Genomic DNA, 17,575 nt, shown 5'->3' on the forward strand with positions numbered 1-17,575 from the left:
CCTGGAAGTGATTGGACGGTATAATTATTGGTTCATTCGTCTATCTCTTCACATGATTGGTTAAACGGCTTCACCATGCCCTTTTGTAGTCGTGATCCTGTACAGGGTATCATGATCCCCTAAGGAGCCTTCTTTTGGTTGACCAATGTTTCGAGCATTGTTGCCACATTTTAGTAATAATTGCCCTCTATAAAAAACGAGAGATGCCCACGAGAACCCTCACAACAAGGCTACATTCCTCCTCTTCATTGCTTCATCTCCCTTGCCAACACTTTTGTTCCGTGTCTTCGGCCTCACATATCGTCCTTCACCACTTCACTATACGACACGTAAACTCATCACCATGGGACCTGGTGATCCCTTTAATCCCGATAGAGACATCCCCTCTCTCGCAGGCAAAGTCATTCTCATTACAGGTGGCAATGCTGGTATTGGCAAACAATCAGCTCTCGCTCTGTCGAAACACAAGCCCTCGGAGATTTGGATTGCTGCTCGTAACGCCAAAAAGGCTGAGACAGCCATTACCGAGATCAAACAACAAAGTCCTGGCGTTAATGTCCGCTTCCTAGAACTGGACCTGTCATCTTTTGCATCTGTTAGGTCAGCCGCTCAGACCCTTTTGAAGTCCGTCTCACGGCTTGATGTCCTTATGCTCAATGCCGGTATTATGGCATGTCCACCTGGCCAGACTTCGGAGGGATATGAGGTGCAGTTTGGCACGAACCACATGGGACATGCCTTGTTGACTAAATCTCTGCTACCACTCCTTACCCACACTGCCTCGTCAGTTCCTAGAAGTGATGTGCGAGTCGTGAGCGTAAGCTCTGTTGCCCATAAGTTCGGCCCCTCGGGCGGCATTCAGTTCGACACTCTCAAGTCTACTGCCAGCGGAATGTCAACCACCGATCGCTATGGCCAGAGTAAACTTGCCAATATTCTCTTTATAAGAGAACTCGCCTTGCGCCACACTGAGTTGACCGCAGTGTCGATCCATCCCGGCACTGTCAAAACAGATCTACAGAATTCGAACGGCGGTAGTTGGATGCTCAGTGCATTTCAAAAGTTCGTTGTTCCTCTGGTTGGAGTAAGTGTAGAAGAAGGGGCAAAGTCTCAGTTATGGGCTGCCACAGCCAAGGGAGTTAAGGCCGGGGAGTATTATGTTCCGGTTGGTGTATCGGGGAATGGGAGTCAGTTGTCCAAGGACAAAGTCTTGGCAAAGAAGCTGTGGGATTGGACCGAGAAGGAGTTGGAGTCACATGTTTGATGAATTGTAATTAACGCAAGGTCGTCTTGGATTGAGAGTATCTAGAAAACGACCGATTCGCAACCCAGTACTCATTTAACCTTGATCTCGAGCTTTTTACAATTGTCCTTGACGACTATGTCATAGAGTTCCATCACCTGGCCAGCATCAAGCTTATCCCCTGTTTTGCGAGCCTCAACGGCGCGTCGGACAATGGCGGGACAATTGTCTTGCTCCATGGCCCAGTTGGCCCCCTCCAATTTTGAGCAAAATTCTCCTGTGGTAATGTATCGCCAGCTTCTGCAAGCGTTAAGCACGCTATTTGTTGAACTTGCCTCATTTGCTTGGTGCCATGCGAGGGAGTCTGCCATCCCTTCAAGAACCCAGCGACGAGGAATGGCACCAAAAGCCTCAGTTAATGCAGCTCCATACAAGCAGCGGCCAAGTTGGCGTCCCATGGCAATGTCGAGCAGGAACCAGTGACTTGACTCATTCGCGGGGTCGAGGCTGATATGATCGGATTGGTGAGGCCCGGTGTTCAGATTGAGTTCGAAGGCGGGGTGACGGTTGGCTGGATTGACGGAGTCTTGAGCATACACGACGAACTCGAGTTTAGTCGTGGGACACGGCAAACTATCCTGGGTCAAATGAGAGATGATGGCCTTTTTTCCACTGGTGTCGAGCGGGCTTTTGACGACTGCCTGTACATCTAGGTCGCTAAGACCCGGCTCATACGCGTCATAGCTCGCCGAGCCGAAAAGGTACACACCGACAAGTTGGTTTTTGAGATGGTCGGTGAGACGCTTGACGAGTTCGCGGAGGTAATCCTGCACTTCTTCTGGTAGGTCATTCACCCTTGCGACTTCAACGTTCGTTAGCATGGTGCACTCTGGACGTATTCCAAACATACGCATGATGTATGGAGGGGAACGGATGTAGGATTAGTGCGTTCAGAAGCGGCCACAAGTTTATTGACAAGTTGCAGCAGTTTTGACACAAGCCAGCATACAGCGAGAGCAATACTGTGATGCCATTTATGACTTTCTTGAAAGCTACCAAAATCCAGAGAAGAAAAGGAAGCGAGTCACGTCCCACAAATGCGGGGTTGAAGAACATGAGCCTGAGGCAAGCGTAATGATTGAGATCCTGAGTTACCAGCTCCATAGCTACTTAAGTATGTATCACAGTAGCTTCAAATGTCTATAAAGGTGAGCGTAAGGGTAGGCGGGGTCTAAAAAGCAAGCGAAGTATGTATCGTGCTGAGGGATTCTTCAATCGGCGACCGTACTTCGGATATCTGCGCATGCACCAAAACATGAGACCTCTCCCCACTACCCTGGACATGGTCAAAGTATTGAGCCAAGTCATCACAGTGTAATGAGACACTTGTGAGACTTTGGAGCGATCAATGTGTAGTTTTCCAATTCCATGTCGTCCTTAGTCATCGATGCATGAACCTGAGCTCCTCGAAACTTGCGAAAGAAAACCGCTGTAGTGACGCGAAGCTCCATATAAGCGAGATGAATGCCGATGCAGACTATTCCATTTTAGAAACATGATAGATGGGAGTGGATGGTATCTTACTTCGAGGTCCTCCTCCAAACGGAATGTATGCATCTTGCATTTCAGCAGTTGGGCTGAGCCAGCGATCTGGGTCAAACCTTAGCAACCATGTTAGCGATCTTTCCTTGTAGGCACTTCAGCTTAACCTTTACCTATACGGATTTGGAAACACGTTAGGAAGTCGATGTAAGGAGAATGCTTGCGTGGAAACGGTCGCGGTGTCCGGGATCAGGTAACCACAAGTTTCCCAGCCGCCCTTTGGAACGTCCCTCTGATGCGCCCCAGATGCAGCTCCATACAGCCTCAAAGACTCCTTAACCACCGCGTTTAAGTACTGAATTTTCACGAGGTCAGCATCGTTGAAGTGTTCAGGTAGCGTTGACACTTCTTCTTCAAGCCGTGTCCGTATTACCGGATTCTCCAGCACGGACCAGACAAGATATGTTAGTGTGTTTGAGGTCGTATCTGTTCCTGTGATCATGAGCTCTGCTGCTTCTTGCTGCATCTCAAGGTCTGTCAAGACATTCGCTTTGTCCTTTGGATTCATGATCTTCTCGAAGAATATCGGCGTGTCGAGTGATCCTGTTAGTTGAGATAGCTGTAGACGCCGAATCGATTCTTCCCCATATTTGAGAATTCGCTGAAATCTTTCTGAGAATCTCTTGACCTGAGGCAGTGGAAGTAAGAACATGAGATCGAAGAATGGAGACAGCTCGATCCTTTTGTTGACTGTAGGCATTACAGCCTGGAGATCCTCAACATATTGACTTCTCTGAAAGGTAGGTGTCAGTAATCAGTATTTTTCGAGGGACTGCGCACATACTCTGCCTTGCTCAAGCATTCGGAACGAACTCCCAAATGTCAAATCACCGATAATATCAGTGGCCATAAAGCTGAACCACTTATGGCAGTCAGTATATCCAAAGCTTTGATACTCATTCTGCATCTGACTCATTGACAGATCTACTTTGGCACGGATCAGGGGTTCAAAAACAGGGAGAGACGAGTTGCTTAAGGGATGCGCAAGTAATCGACGGCGGCGGGCGTGCTTTTCACGATCTCTCATTCCGAGCATGCCGGGGCCAGTCTTGTCATACCAAGCAGACTTTTTGAAACCACCAGATACCTTTTGTATGACTTTGACAGCATCAGGGTCATTGATTCCAACGTCCGTTGGGCTGATGCGGACAACAGGGCCTCGATGCATGCCACGTTAGCTATCTGCACAGCTATGATCAACGGGGGCGTTACTTACCATATTGAGTAAAGAGAGAATCTATGTACTGCATGCGCCGGCCAGACAGGGTGTGGTATTTGACGACTAGGTTCGTCCACCGTCCTATAGCAGGCCCAGGTATCTTAGACAGGGGACCGTACAAAGCAGTCTTCACTTTCGCGACAACCTGTTAAGGTTTAGCACAATAGTATAGATACAACGGGTAATTGAAATTTTCCAACTGCACCCACATAATAAAGTATTAAAGCTGTACACGCAGCAAGGCAATAGCCGGCAAGTAACTGGGACAACATCGTTACTGTCAAGTCTTATACAATGTTAACGCGCACAAGAAGCAATATGTAAAAGTTAAGACAGAGGCAATGAACCACGCTCGCGATATTACAACAGAAGATCTAACCAACCGCAGCCGACTCTTTAGCCTTTTAAATCTCTACAGTATCTCTTCCCACTCCCCGCACAGGCTCGGGAAGGATTTTACTCAACCACTCGGATCCGCCACTCGGAGTGTATTAGAACTCGGCTTGTTGTGGGGTAACAGCCGCTCTAAATTCCGACGTGGATATGACATAGAACAGAATTGCCTAAGCCCGTCGGTCTTTATAGGTCGGAGGTTTCACCTGAGTCAACGAGGCATATAGTGCCACTAGGTAAATGGGGACTTCACTGAGTATGAATCTGATACAGCTGGATGGAGATATGTGATAATGATTGAAGTAAAAAGCTGCACAAAATCCGGATACTACGGATGATTCTTGCTCATAAGAATAGACTTGGGCGTGATATACTTGTCTAGTTGTACCAGAAGCCCTGAGTTTCTGCGGTCTATCTATCTCCGAGCGTCAATAACAGGAAGTGTAAGCCAACTAGCCTCGCCTCCGACGGTAATAATGTTCTTACCATCGAAAGTCTTGGGATCGCGATCATCCGGATGTTCATGAGAGAACTTCCCTACACCTTGAGTATCGTGACCAGCAATCTCCAGCACCAAAGTCTCTTCAGGCTCAAGGACCACATTTGTAGGCCAGACCTCAACATCCACTTTATACTTCTGATTCTCCTCGACTGGCTGCACGTCCGATGAGTAATAGTTGTGGTAAGGCAAATATTCCTTGTGCAACTTGTTACTTTCATCAACCTTACGTAAAGAGACTCGCTGCCAACCCTTCACGATCGGCACGGGGTCGCCCATGGTGCCAGTGTAGAAGACCTCTGCGCCTTTGGCGTTGATCTTACGAAGGGTGATGAAAAGATCTATGTCAGATGGGGGAGTGGCATCAGCGGAATTTCGAGTTGCAGCTACAGTTAAATGGGCGACGATGTGGCCGGTGATTTCCAAAGTAGAAGAGGTCTTGTAAGCAAATCTAATGGGCTCGCTGTGGATAGATTAGCATCTTGGGCTTCTTGATGTGCTCAGAGCATGTCACTTACCTATTCAGCGCATTATACTCGATTGTGCTGATTGACGACGACGGCTTCGTGCTCAATGCGTTTTCAGAAGTCAGGTAGAACTTTGTGTAGTTGGTCCCAGGCAATGGCCAATCTGCCTCATCTCTACTGGGGAACCCTCGTTCGCGCTCAGGATCATCAACACCAGCCTCTCCCTTTCGTAACGTAAGACGAACCCGTGGCTGCTTGCCAGATTTCCAGCCATCCGTATCGTCATCTTTTAGAAAGGAGTTGAAGAAGGATAGCTGTAGCTCAGCTGACTCTGGGTAATAAAAGGGCAAGTCGTGTCTCCCAACAATGAAGTGGAGAAACTTATACTTGGAGCTCGCACGGATCCAACCGAGGACATTTCCTCGGAGATGAAGTAGGATGCCGCCCTAAGTGCCATATGAGAATGATATTTAAGTCTTCCAAGAATCACAGCACTTACCCAATTGGCGACACTGAGCAGGGGAACCTCAATGGCCTCGACATCAAAGTCTCGAGTACGATAATATTCCTCGTCACGAAACCTGTGCACGGCAGTGTCTATTGTCTGATCTCGACGATTCTTGAGCAAGGTCCCATCGTCAAGGTCACCTTCAAGAGTATCCTCGCCCCAGTTTCGGGCGCTGCGGCCAGGCTTGCCGTACTGGTTTGGACTGACTCCATTGTTCCACCAGAAATCTGGATTCAAACATTATCAGCAGTGCCGGGTAGTGGTATCTGCATTGATAGCTTACCAATGAACCTGTCGGAAAGAATGCCCCCATGCCTGACTCGGTCCCGGTAGTAGTCACTCATACCCTCCCATGGGATAATAGCAGCCAGTCCCTTCGGTTTTCTCGCAGCGACTCTCCATTGGGTGCCGGCATAGTAGCTGATTCCGAGAAGACCAATTTTACCCGATGACCACTCTTGCTCGGCAGCCCACTCAATGACGTCAAAGAAAGCCTCACTTGTACCTCGAGACATAGTATCAAGGAGGCCAGGGCTTTGGCCAGCTCCTCTTTCATCAACCCTCAAAACGATGTAACCTTTGCTCGTCCAATAAGCGGGGTCAGGGGTCTCCCAAGCTGCATGCGTAGACTTCATGTCAGGGTTTAGCTGCTCCCAGCTCTTTTTGTAGAATACTTCATATCGAACATCTTTTCCGTCTGCGTCGTCACGTTAGCAATGAGGCAAGACGCACAATCGGTTTGGCGAGAGGTCCAACGTACAAGGGCCATACGTAGCGATAACAGGGTATGTCTTATCTCCGAAGGGAGCCGCATCTTTGGGCAAAAAGACATTTGCTCGAAGGAGTCCCTTCTCATATGTCTTGAGAGGGATATCGATATTCTTGATAAAGACATAAGGAAAGCTATCCTTGTCGATTGTTAGGTACTTGTTCTCAGCCATAGTTACTGATCTTGAGATGATACGGTGTTGATGACTCATGTGACCAGCCTCATTGAAACGCATCCATTTGTTCGCATTTATTTATTATTAAAGTTTCAATATGTCTTATTTTTCCAGTGACTTTCTTGGCCACCAATGGGCACTCCATTGCGTGATACCGGAGATATCTCCGTAATTACTAATGTCAGGATTCTGCCATGGGTGATGTGGTCCCGAGCCGACGACTCCCCTGAACAATCCGCAATGAAAGCGAGAAACCTAAACAAAAACAAAGACCCTTGTCTTTTCCAGAACGCCACCATCTCTAAACCTTGAGTTCGTAATCGGGGAAAAGCTATACTCCGTTGCCGGTGATGATTTAGTTTACTCGCCAGCAGGCATCCCCTCAGCAAATCATCAACCTCAGTAATATCGCAGCCAGCACCATCGCACAATGTCTACTACCCAAACATCCACAGCCAACGCTCGTGACAGCCATATACGGCTTCGACCCGAATCTTCTGTTGAGGATGCATTGCAAGATTACAAGATCCATCACTCATCGCAGCAACTTTCGTCATCGGATGAACAGCAGAGCAGCGATCGCAATATCGTGATTGTCGCGGGGATCCCTCGAGAAGCCCAACCGAGCAATTTTGATTCCTCTCTAGCCCCTCATCCCACAGTTCCATATCCAGTATCGAACCCAGGGTGGTGGACCGACACTTTCAGGCGCGTTCCTGACTATAGACCTATCAACCAGCATCTGGATCTCAATGAGAGACGACAGATGCTCTTGTTTACGGTCGTTGGTGGCATTATGGTTAGAGGATGCTGGCTTATGTCGGTAAGTGGTAGCAGCGCATAGATTCTCTGATTGGTGAGGACACTAATCCTTCATTCTAGATTTGGGCACAGGCATGGAGGAACACTGCTGGAAGGGTAACGGACATTGGTCTCTCAAAGGTCGGAGGAGAGTGGTAGACACCTCTGTTGAACCACGGTCAACACTGATACTGATGGAGGAGTCGGGACTATTCTTTTTCCTGTATCATCGCAAAGAACGTTTCATCCAGGTAGTCTATTAGGAAAGATCAGACATTCTCAAGCTGTGCATGTAATTGCGAGGTAAAGCTTGAACCAAGTATATGCCTTCCAAAGGACTTCACATATGTTCGTCTTGTCTCGGCTAAATAATATTATTGCCTAATATCAAATCGATATATTCTCCGCTTTACGGCTTTGATGAAAATAGGAAAATAGAAAGGCACTCCTGCTACATAACGGTCAAGCGGTAAGTTAATGCCGTTCAATTATGCTTCAGTGTCGATTACATTATTACATGTGGCTCAGTAGTCTCCGATGGCAATCCTGCCTCTATTGTTGCTCTATCTGTAGTACCGTCTCCCTACAAAGAGTCGCCCCAGTCGCCCAGCTGATACTGACTATTGCACATGTTCACTAGCTCCCAACATTCGCCTAGAAACTTATTAGGACCCTGATCTTCATGGTGACCAGCCGCGCCAGCAGCAAACAAAGTGGCCATGTAGTGGTCATCAGTTCCATGCGCCTCCTTATACCGCGGATGTTTCATCAACCTAGTAAGAGCTCTTCGCAAAGCAGGTCCCGTGTTCTGCGTAACAGCATCTTCCAATGCCTGCCTGAACTCGAGAGCAAAGTCTCCAGGTGGTACAGGCTGCGCAAAGTTGTCTCGATATGTGAGCATCTGATACCAATGGTTCCGATACAAGTTATGCACGGATCCACCGCTGCCTATTATAAGCGTATCCTCGTATCGCAATGGCCGTAGAGCAGCTCCGATCTTTGTGTGTAGGTGCGGGTCGTATCGTGCGTTCATTGACACGATTGTTGTAGGGAGCGGGATACAATGAGGAAACATGCGGATGACGATCAAGAAGGTGTCATGAACCCATTCGAACTTGGGATCAGCTTGGGCGTTGATTCCAGCTCCTCGTAACATATCGATAACTCGTTGTCCTCCTTCGAGATCTGCCACCATTTTGTATGGCATGTATCGAGCTTCCGTGACGCTGCCCACGGGGTCTTTCTTCGCGTCGGGATTCATGCTCACTCGTACTGTATCGTAAGGAGAGTCCCAGTGAGCACCCTAACTCGTATTAGTTTTTGTGATTTTCTGGTCAAGTTTGTTCCACGAACCATCATGACAATGCGCTTGACACCACGCCGTAGGCATTCATTTCCAATGCTTTCCCAAATTCGAGCTGGCTCTGACTCTTCTCCAAGCATCATGGTAGATCCATGAGCAAATAGAAAGACTGGAGTCGGCTCTTGCGCGTGTTGTTAGATCCATGACACTTTTTCTGGTCTTCAAATACGACTTACTCTTTTTCTGTGCTGGTATGCTACCCATATTGACTGTGAAGAAGCTTGCTGTGTTGCTTCAGTGTCGATTGCGAATCAATATGTCGTGGCCGCTTCGGACTCATCTAATGGCATCGAATTTTATTTCTTATTTGCCCGAATCCCCGAAACTCCCGCACCCTTGTTGTCGCATGTAACTTCTATAGAGAAAAGGTTTGGAATATGTGACACTGCAATACGACTCTATTGTTCGGTCCCGTGTGGAGCCGAGCCGAAGCCCCTGTATCGGAGGGCGGAAGTGTCGGTCATGATTCTACCGAAACACGTCGACGTCGCGTAGACCAAACGTGTTTATTTCTATGTGGGAAAAGACTTTGAAAGCTGTCAATTACGTCGTCAAGAGCTCTATCGACAAGAACCGGATAAGCGCAGTAACAATGGTCTCAGCATTGGATCAATATCGCACCGTCAGCGCAGCGTGGGCGGAGGGTCGACTTGAGAATGTATTACAGCGACAGAAAGAGCTTGCTTTGCTACATACCAACATCAAAGGTTCCTCTACGAATCTGATCAAGGCCATCTGTAGTGGTGGGCGCATCTATTACATACTTTGCGGTTGGCGTTGGTAGACTAACGAATTTGCGACAGATCTTCAAACCTCGAAAGCAAGCGCAACTGATGAACTCCAATTGGCCCTCGATTCGATCAAACATCTCTACGACGACCTAGACTTTCCGAGTACATTGGCCAAGGAGAAGCAGGTTAGGACGGGGGCCAGTTCATCTTGCAACTTGATCGCTCTGGGTCCTGTTCTAATTGATCCCTCTCCCTACTCGCCATTTCTCAGCACTGTTGCGCCGCTCGCTGCGGCTGTAGCAGCCGGAAGCTCCGCCATTGTACTCGCCCCATCAGCCTCCCTTGATCTCAATACCGAGCTTCGCAACCTGATCAGCAAGAGTTTGGACGTCGAAGCTTTTGCCATAACAGAGAGTGACTCAGCTGATATCCGTCGAGAGCTCAGCAAACAGCACTTTGGCGCTGCTGCCCTCCAGAACTTGTCCCTGCGTGACGACCTCTTCACGTCTCTTTATAAAACAAATCCATTGATCAGAGTGCTTTCTCCACCCTCAGGAATCTCAACTGCATTTGTTGATCGCTCTGTCGAAGATCTCGAAGCTGTCGCGAGTCACCTTGTTGCCTCCGGTCCCCGAACACCTCGCTACAATCCTTTGCGAACACCACATCTGGTTTTTGTCGACGAAATACACATCGCGCACCTGGACAATCTCATACGTGCAGACACTCGTACTAATGTATCACTGTCCTTTAGCAGCGGCAGAGACAATGCCCAGGCTTTCGACGAGCTTCTAACATCCATATTCCCGACCTCGAAACGGAACCTGCCGAAACACGCATCCGGTCATCTGTCTGCCGTCATCGCATTAGATAATTCTGAGTATGTTTCTCTTTAGAATTTTACATCTGGTATACAATTAACTCTTCATCAGTGCCATTATAGCCGAACACGTCCAAAGGGCTGCGGAATTGCTTGCAAACAGCGATAACGGCCTTCTACTAGTTCCAATACGAAGTTTGGACCATGGCATCGATATTTTCAACAAGATGTATGTCTTGGGAGTGGTCGACATTGCCTGAGATTATGAACTAACACATTGGTATCAGTAACGGAAACAACCCCTCCCAGGCAACGTACATTTTTGCATCCTCTGAGGCTTCTTCCTACGTCGCCATGTTCACGAACACACTTCATGTGTTCATTAATACCATCCCTCAATGGTCACTGGGTAAGATCTGAGATGAACCTGATGCACGCGCATTCCGCTAATTTCTGATTTATACAGCCACTGTTGCTCCCTCAACACCACTTGTCGAGAACCGTTTGCTGTACCGCAGAGAAGACTTTTCTGTCAACAAACCGATCTTTCAGGAGTCGATCCATTACGTTGATTCTACCAGAGCAGAAAAAGAGTCTGCTTGGAATATCCTGTCCCATCGTTTGCAACTGGGTAAGATCAAACAGCAAAAAGGCGGAAGACTGAGCTATTTCGAGAGAGGCTTGTTGGTCGGACTGGCTTTATCATTAATCGCTGTTTCAGGTACGGGATTTGGTATTTATCGAGGTGTTCTACATTTTGCCAAACGGTCTTGATCTGAGGAGGAAAATTGTTTCTTTACGTCATCCTACCACTCCATATCACCATAATCCGAATCACATTTTCATGTCCTGCAGATCTTGGACTGCTGGGTAACAGATTTCTCATCACGCATTGTCGAAATAAATACATGAGCTTTTGAAAGACCAATTAACATCATATATGATGGAAAAATCTCTTCTTGCCTTTAGAGTTTCGTGGATGTGTGAAGGCAAGAATAAATCAGGCTGCTCTAGGGTGAGCATCCTACTCCCCAAATCCATTGCGAGATCATCCAGCCAGCCCCAAGGATCCGCTGGCGGAAATCTTCCGCCACGGAATAAGCACAACTTCATCAGCCCCACACAACTATACCGTATGAAAGCTGAATGATTGAGCTTTCACATCAATTACCACAAAATCTCCAAGCTACTTTTGGCACTAAATCTCATAAGCACGCATTCCTGTGTCTGCATCATTCTGTTCAAATGTTTCCCCGCGTATCATTTCAACAGTACTCCATCAGGCGACGATACAGTCCCTGTCAATGGGTCTGAGCTTGTGGGGCCGCGTGGGCGAGCCGGCCACCGGAGCTTGATGTTACGACGCGCGTGGATCACAACGCCTTTAACCCGAGACTGTTCGTAATTCGGCCTTTTATACTACCCGCTTACCGGGCCTCTTGCAAGGAAGATTGACAAGAACTATTCACAAAACCTCAGTTTCAGACACCATGGGTCTCAACGCTGGTAGTCCTCTGAGAAGGGTTGTCACCCACCACAAGGGCCAGAACTCTGCAATCCTATCAGATGAAGAGCTCAAACTTACCTCTGGCTTTGGCAGCAATGCAGTCACTATCTGGAGAAACGACAAGTACCCAGCTGAGCTCGTTGACAAAGATCCTGTCGGCACCGATCCAGTAATCTATACGCCCGGCTCACTAATTCGAGTCGTCGACTTTCCGCCAAATTCCTCAGGGCACAATCATAGGACTGCATCGCTTGACTATGGAATTGTGTTTGAGGGGGAGTTAGAGATGGTTTTGGCTGATGGATCCAAGACTGTTGTTCGTGCAGGCGATATCATTGTGCAACAGGCGGTAAGTGATGTACCTCTATGGCCTATTGAGGTGATACTGACATGCTGAATCTGCAAGACTTTGCATCAGTGGAACAACTTGACAGACAAGCCGGCTCGTGTTGTGTTTGTGCTGTTGCCATCTGAAAAGACTGTCAATGGGGTCAATGTGTCAGAGACTGGTGTACCTGAAAAGTATCTCCCAAAGATCTCATAACGATTTCAGAGCATGCAGGTAGCCGGAGTGAGAAGAATGCCATAGATTACAGTAGTAGCATATAGGCTTTAACTAACCCAAATGGGCTTTCGGATGCAAGAGCATGGGATAAAGAGTACAATTGCTATTTATTATTCTATAGCCCCTCAATTCTGCCAATCCTCCCTATTTAGTAGTGTAGCTAATTGAAGAAACTCGAGCTTTGAACTATGACCAAGAATACCCCTGCAGTGCAACTTGCTAGTCGTTGCTCAGTTTAAGTCCCCAAGCTGGGTTTCCGAGTCCACATTGTTGTATCGCTGCATAATATCTTTGTTGATAGTGGCAGAGGGATGAAACCAGTTGAAAAGCAGAGACACAAGGAGCATCAAGGTACCGTCAAATACATATATGTAAACCTCCTTGGCCATAAGCTCGCCGTCCTCACCCATGATGTATTCAATAACTCGAAAGATAGAGCGAATCATGATGAGGCCGCTAGAAACATAGAGGACTATAAGGAGCCTCTTCCAGGGTGCTCGAATCTTAAGGCTGGCGACCGTAGGCATGTTGTGAATTCGGCGATGGAAAATGACTGTGACAATGATAAACATGCCGAAGAAGATAAGCTGGATAAAGAGACCAATGATGATTATCATCTGGCCTCTATCTTTTGCTGATTTGCTGTCAGCTCCAGCAAGCATGCCGCCACCTGGGCTAGTTAGCAAATGATTGAGGCAACCCCAGTATATCACCTACCCATTCCTTGAGCAGCAATAGAAGCAATATCTCCAAAGAGAAAGATTTTGGTCAGCCAGTTCAACCTAACCACGGAGAAACTGTCCGCCTTGAGGAGTCTAATAAGGCGTCCGAGGACCATGTAAATGGAGGCGGCGTAGAAAGGAGGACCGAGCAGAAGGAACAGGGCTTGGATAATATATGGTCCATCTGTCCATTCTCCCGAGGGCTCCGAAGCGTTCACGCCTCTGCCTGTGTATCCAACGACCTCGACTACGTGATCAAGTTGTTAGCTTATCATCGATTGGCTACTTATAAGGAAAAGGATGGAAATCGTACCTATAGAACCGACCACGAATGGGATGAAATACCATGATCTGAGTCGTATGACCTGGTAGGTATGGTAGATACCTGAGAGGGAAAAGGCAACAATAAAAATGACAGCCGCCGCCATGGACGGGTCGTAGTGATAGCGGGTATTGCCTTCTGCCATTTCTGGTATTTGCTGATTTGATTGCGCTTTTGGATTTTCTGAGATTGGTACGTATGGATGGCGAGATGAATTTGGTTAAAGTGTATTGTCTTTCTTCTCCAGTCTTGTACATCCATGCCTTATATTTAAAGACAGTATGTGCTTCAAGAGTGCTTGTCCAATGCCATGGAGAAGCGAAAACGAGCGTAACTGACGTCGCCCTGTTGCACTAACATAAAACATAACTGGGAAAATAAGCGTATCGTGTAGGCCGTAATAAAGTTTCTAATTGTTATTTCCACTTCCTTTCTTGCCTTTAGTGAACTGCCAGGACAGGGGCAAGATTAATAAGCCGCAAAGATGGAGCATCTCGTTATCGGATTTGTGTTCAATTTGACGGCTCAAGAATGCTAAAAATATTTGAAAGTCCTTTAGGATAGCAGTCTGCACAGCCCGATCAACGCCCATGCCACCCATAGCATCGGCACACGGTTTATGGCAAATCAAGGCCGTGACGCTCTATACACCCTAGTTCATGATAATCATGTAAATTTAGGGGGCAAGATGGGTGCTCTATATTAAGGCCCAGAAGGAATCCTACTTGCGATATTTCAAGCCGATAGAATAGATTGGCATGTGCGTCATGCGCCGATATTAGCTGCGAACCGCCTGGCTCATATTCGAGTAGCCTATGAAGCGCTCTAGTTCAGAAGGACGCATCTGCACCAACGGCCCAAGGTATTAAATACTGTGTTGGATCAAAGCTGTTCATTTGCCCAGCTTTTTACAATTATGTCCTGATCAACATCCATCACAATTTGTTTTGGCCATTCAATCAACGTTTCCCAGTGACTCCCCTCCAAAGAGTTGCAAACACTCTTCATCAAAGACTCTGCCCATCCTTCCAATGCCCAACAGCTTACTTCTGCCATTCTTAGCACTGTACAGTAAAATGCTAAGACGACCAAGGCAGCTGGGCATCGTTGCCGAAGCGATGTGATGTAGTCCGTTTCAATAAGGATGGGCCAAAGGAAAGACGCTCGCAGTGAAGCAGTTGACGTGGGCGAAGGCCTCCTAATACTATTCTCAATGGAGCTGGAAAGTGACGCTATTGCATGCTGCGTCCCGAATGAGTTGTGGATAGCATCGCTCCCGAGAAATGGGGTTTGTCCTAATGCAATACTCAGCTGCTCGACATGGGCACGGATGATCCCCAGGCCTGAGTCTTTGTAACTGGGACATCCGCACTGCATCCGACCGAAGAAGGTTGCAAGTGGCCCCGTATTAATCTCACTACCCGATTCAAGCCGAATCATGTTCATTCCTTTGATAAGACTAAAGACACCGAGGATGTTGTCGACAGGGTCCAAGGGGCCATCGAATCTATCGTAGCTTGGGAAAGTGGCAAATGAGCAGATGGTTAATAAGATAGAAGCTGCATAGAGCGTATGGCAGTGTCCGGAGACATGAGCGCTCCCAAGGTTTGTTCTTAAACCCTCTATAGCACTATTCTGATGCTGAGATGCTTGCGAAAAGAATGCGTGGCGTTTGTCATGATTTAGGTATGCGAGATGATAGCCGGAGAAAGCCAGTAGCTGATGCAAGAGGAATTTGTGTTGAAAGCCTAAACGTGGTAAGTCTTGCTGCAAGACCTTCTGTACGTCAGCGTCATTTGAGAGTGTGGCATAGGATATGCTAGTGTAGTGGTGCATCAGCTCCATGTCAGAGGCCCAGTTGGCTCTTTCGCCGATTATGAGATTCGAGAAAAGTGCTGCAAAAAAAGAGAATGGGTCGTCATGGCCATTATAGGCCCAATCTTCTTGCTCTTTCCCTGGAGGCAGGCTGAGTTCAGAGCTGTGCTCTGCACTTGCACAGGTATTCTTTTGTGAGCCTTTACTGCCAACGCCTGAGTATGCTCGATCAAGGGAGCGCTGGAACGACTATTAGCTCAAACTAAAGATGCATGTACAGAGAGACAACTCGCCTTAGCATGCCTAGACCTTGCTTTCGTTGATGATGGACGGGTAAACGACTGCTCTACCGTTTGCGCTGTACCAGCATCGGGAGGCGAGTCACTAAGACTGCAAAGGACCTCGTGTCTGACACATGCCGAGCAAGGTCGTTTCTCGTCGCACTAGATGTATATTAGCCATGACCTTCGGATGGTGATCTACCGAGTCCAACAGCTCGGTAAATTTACCATGCTGTCTTGCGTCAGACCTTGACTCTTCTCTCCTTGCATCTTAGGCATCCGGTGCGGGACTTGCGGTAGCCCAGTCGCTTCATAGCTAGGTGTGCTTTGCAGAAGGATAGGCTATGGAGCTTATCAATCGGTCGGATAATGGGTAGTTCATATCTGTGACTGAGGGCGCCGAGGTTCTCCTAACTTAGTCTAATTTTATGGTTAAAATGAAGGTATACCGAGCTTAAGCTGTAAACCTAAAAGTAAGGGACTTCTCTGATTCACACCAATCAACGTTGTATCCGATAACGAGCTAGGCTCAGCCTCTGCTCAGCCTCCGCTGTAAGCTTTGACCTTTCAAGCAAATTACAATGTACGCGTAAGCTGTGATAGACTCGTATGGCGCGGTTAATGTATCTAAGTAAAACAGTGCAAAAGGAAGTCATTGGGGATTCAAAAAAGTCTATTTTCTTTACAGCTTGCGGTTTGCAAAGAACGTGAACTATTATAGCTTTGCAAACAAAGAACAAGACTGTTCTTCTCTAGCTAGCAGTACTGGAAATATCTATGCTCTACTGAGGGTTCTTTTCAATAACACGAGTAACAAGGTCACTGATAAATCCTTGATTAGTATTTTTCTCAATCAAGTTCAAGTTCATTAATAACTTACGTGTCCATGTACGCCCTCACTGTTGCGATCTTGCCGTTGTCGCTAAAGCCCAGCACCCAGGTATATTCATTTGGGAAGGGATCGCCGCTCTTAGTCTTAGTATTGACGGCCTTAAGCTCCACGGCAGCTTGGTTTCCCTCAATGATAATGTTTTGAACGACAAGATGCAGGGGGCCTGCCCAAGTAGATGACAAAGCCCTTGTCCCCTGTTGGAATTCCTCAATGGACCTGTAGCGGCCAGAGACCTTGCAGTGGGTGCCTGTAATATGGTGAGCTAGAACTGAACCAGAAAATCTGACATTGGGAGGTGGGCTGTACCTTTTACGGTCCAGTCGACGTTGGGCTCGACGTGGGGCCAGAAGCTGCCCATGTCGCCCTTGCTGGGGCCTGCGAAGATATTTCGGACGTGCTCGTGGGTAACCATCTTGTAAATTCTAGTAGTGAATAAGTGAAGCCAGACTGTCAAACAGAATGTGTTGTGTTTGTACTGTCAAGCAAACAACCATCGCCAAGGTGTCTCGATTTTTAAACATTACTCAATGTGGGGCTCGCGATACAGCCCCAACGTTGCAATGAAATTTTGTCCTTAACTCCGTCCTTTCGGTCACAGGGCTCGTCTTTCCGTGAGTTGACATGACCGTGTGGAGAGGGCCCGAGAACACAAACTGAGCCCGGATTCCCCACGTTGGACGCCACAACGCGGGGAAGTTCCTATCCGTGGAGCCGAGATGGAGAAGTGAGATGTTTGTTGTATGGGAGGATTTTGGTAGGCTTGTTTCCGAGCTTACCAGGAGAACAAAAATGATTGGTGCAGATGGTAATGGATCGAAATGATGATGGCTTGAATCGATGATGTTGGAAATGAAGGTAACTGTAATGGGTGTCTGGAAGAG

At 47.6% G+C, this 17,575-nt stretch overlaps 10 protein-coding genes across 10 annotated transcripts; 4 read left to right on the plus strand and 6 right to left on the minus strand.

Moving 5' to 3' along the window:
* Positions 1 to 343: 343 nt before the first annotated feature.
* Positions 344 to 1,264, plus strand: FOBCDRAFT_150528 (uncharacterized protein; the record flags this gene model as incomplete). The annotated part of the gene is made up of 1 exon (XM_031193962.2): positions 344 to 1,264. One exon carries the CDS (start codon positions 344 to 346, stop codon positions 1,262 to 1,264), a length of 921 nt encoding a protein of 306 aa, XP_031030583.2.
* Positions 1,265 to 1,274: 10 nt separating this feature from the next.
* Positions 1,275 to 2,272, minus strand: FOBCDRAFT_193718 (uncharacterized protein). Its single transcript, XM_059608756.1, has 2 exons — positions 2,154 to 2,272; positions 1,275 to 2,105 (listed from the first exon to the last, which is right to left on the minus strand). Exons 1-2 carry the CDS (start codon positions 2,155 to 2,157, stop codon positions 1,336 to 1,338), a joined length of 774 nt encoding a protein of 257 aa, XP_059466433.1. The 5' UTR covers positions 2,158 to 2,272; the 3' UTR covers positions 1,275 to 1,335.
* A 338-nt stretch (positions 2,273 to 2,610) lies between these two features.
* Positions 2,611 to 6,872, minus strand: FOBCDRAFT_150609 (cytochrome P450; the record flags this gene model as incomplete). Its single annotated transcript, XM_059608352.1, has 11 exons — positions 2,611 to 2,780; positions 2,828 to 2,904; positions 2,959 to 3,578; positions 3,630 to 4,003; positions 4,062 to 4,209; positions 4,241 to 4,263; positions 4,944 to 5,419; positions 5,475 to 5,869; positions 5,923 to 6,158; positions 6,215 to 6,628; positions 6,692 to 6,872. The coding sequence occupies 11 exons, from the start codon at positions 6,870 to 6,872 to the stop codon at positions 2,611 to 2,613; spliced, it is 3,114 nt and encodes a 1,037-aa protein (XP_059466434.1).
* A 433-nt stretch (positions 6,873 to 7,305) lies between these two features.
* On the plus strand, positions 7,306 to 7,835 carry FOBCDRAFT_266129 (uncharacterized protein; the record flags this gene model as incomplete). The annotated part of the gene is made up of 2 exons (XM_031193967.2): positions 7,306 to 7,698; positions 7,758 to 7,835. The coding sequence occupies 2 exons, from the start codon at positions 7,306 to 7,308 to the stop codon at positions 7,833 to 7,835; spliced, it is 471 nt and encodes a 156-aa protein (XP_031030588.2).
* Positions 7,836 to 8,259: 424 nt separating this feature from the next.
* FOBCDRAFT_282568 (Extradiol ring-cleavage dioxygenase, class III enzyme, subunit B) lies at positions 8,260 to 9,243 on the minus strand (the record flags this gene model as incomplete). Its single annotated transcript, XM_031193968.2, has 3 exons — positions 8,260 to 8,979; positions 9,030 to 9,160; positions 9,216 to 9,243. 3 exons carry the CDS (start codon positions 9,241 to 9,243, stop codon positions 8,260 to 8,262), a joined length of 879 nt encoding a protein of 292 aa, XP_031030589.2.
* A 388-nt stretch (positions 9,244 to 9,631) lies between these two features.
* FOBCDRAFT_246144 (uncharacterized protein) lies at positions 9,632 to 11,364 on the plus strand (the record flags this gene model as incomplete). Its single annotated transcript, XM_031193969.2, has 5 exons — positions 9,632 to 9,782; positions 9,843 to 10,650; positions 10,703 to 10,819; positions 10,878 to 10,999; positions 11,057 to 11,364. 5 exons carry the CDS (start codon positions 9,632 to 9,634, stop codon positions 11,362 to 11,364), a joined length of 1,506 nt encoding a protein of 501 aa, XP_031030590.2.
* Positions 11,365 to 11,993: 629 nt separating this feature from the next.
* Positions 11,994 to 12,641, plus strand: FOBCDRAFT_266130 (uncharacterized protein; the record flags this gene model as incomplete). Its single annotated transcript, XM_059611376.1, has 2 exons — positions 11,994 to 12,446; positions 12,504 to 12,641. The coding sequence occupies exons 1-2, from the start codon at positions 12,081 to 12,083 to the stop codon at positions 12,639 to 12,641; spliced, it is 504 nt and encodes a 167-aa protein (XP_059466435.1). The 5' UTR covers positions 11,994 to 12,080.
* Positions 12,642 to 12,892: 251 nt separating this feature from the next.
* Positions 12,893 to 13,851, minus strand: FOBCDRAFT_282570 (RTA1 like protein-domain-containing protein; the record flags this gene model as incomplete). Its single annotated transcript, XM_054707878.1, has 3 exons — positions 12,893 to 13,332; positions 13,380 to 13,631; positions 13,698 to 13,851. The coding sequence occupies 3 exons, from the start codon at positions 13,849 to 13,851 to the stop codon at positions 12,893 to 12,895; spliced, it is 846 nt and encodes a 281-aa protein (XP_054563853.1).
* Positions 13,852 to 14,519: 668 nt separating this feature from the next.
* FOBCDRAFT_254700 (uncharacterized protein) lies at positions 14,520 to 16,116 on the minus strand (the record flags this gene model as incomplete). The annotated part of the gene is made up of 4 exons (XM_059611139.1): positions 14,520 to 15,001; positions 15,089 to 15,570; positions 15,831 to 15,964; positions 16,051 to 16,116. The coding sequence occupies 4 exons, from the start codon at positions 16,114 to 16,116 to the stop codon at positions 14,589 to 14,591; spliced, it is 1,095 nt and encodes a 364-aa protein (XP_059468213.1). The 3' UTR covers positions 14,520 to 14,588.
* Positions 16,117 to 16,516: 400 nt separating this feature from the next.
* Positions 16,517 to 17,106, minus strand: FOBCDRAFT_325039 (uncharacterized protein; the record flags this gene model as incomplete). The annotated part of the gene is made up of 3 exons (XM_031193972.3): positions 16,517 to 16,624; positions 16,683 to 16,941; positions 17,001 to 17,106. The coding sequence occupies 3 exons, from the start codon at positions 17,104 to 17,106 to the stop codon at positions 16,585 to 16,587; spliced, it is 405 nt and encodes a 134-aa protein (XP_031030593.2). The 3' UTR covers positions 16,517 to 16,584.
* Between the last annotated feature and the right edge of the window lie 469 nt (positions 17,107 to 17,575).

This window comes from Fusarium oxysporum, chromosome XII (genome assembly GCF_013085055.1).
Source record: "Fusarium oxysporum Fo47 chromosome XII, complete sequence".
Lineage (NCBI taxonomy): Eukaryota > Fungi > Ascomycota > Sordariomycetes > Hypocreales > Nectriaceae > Fusarium > Fusarium oxysporum.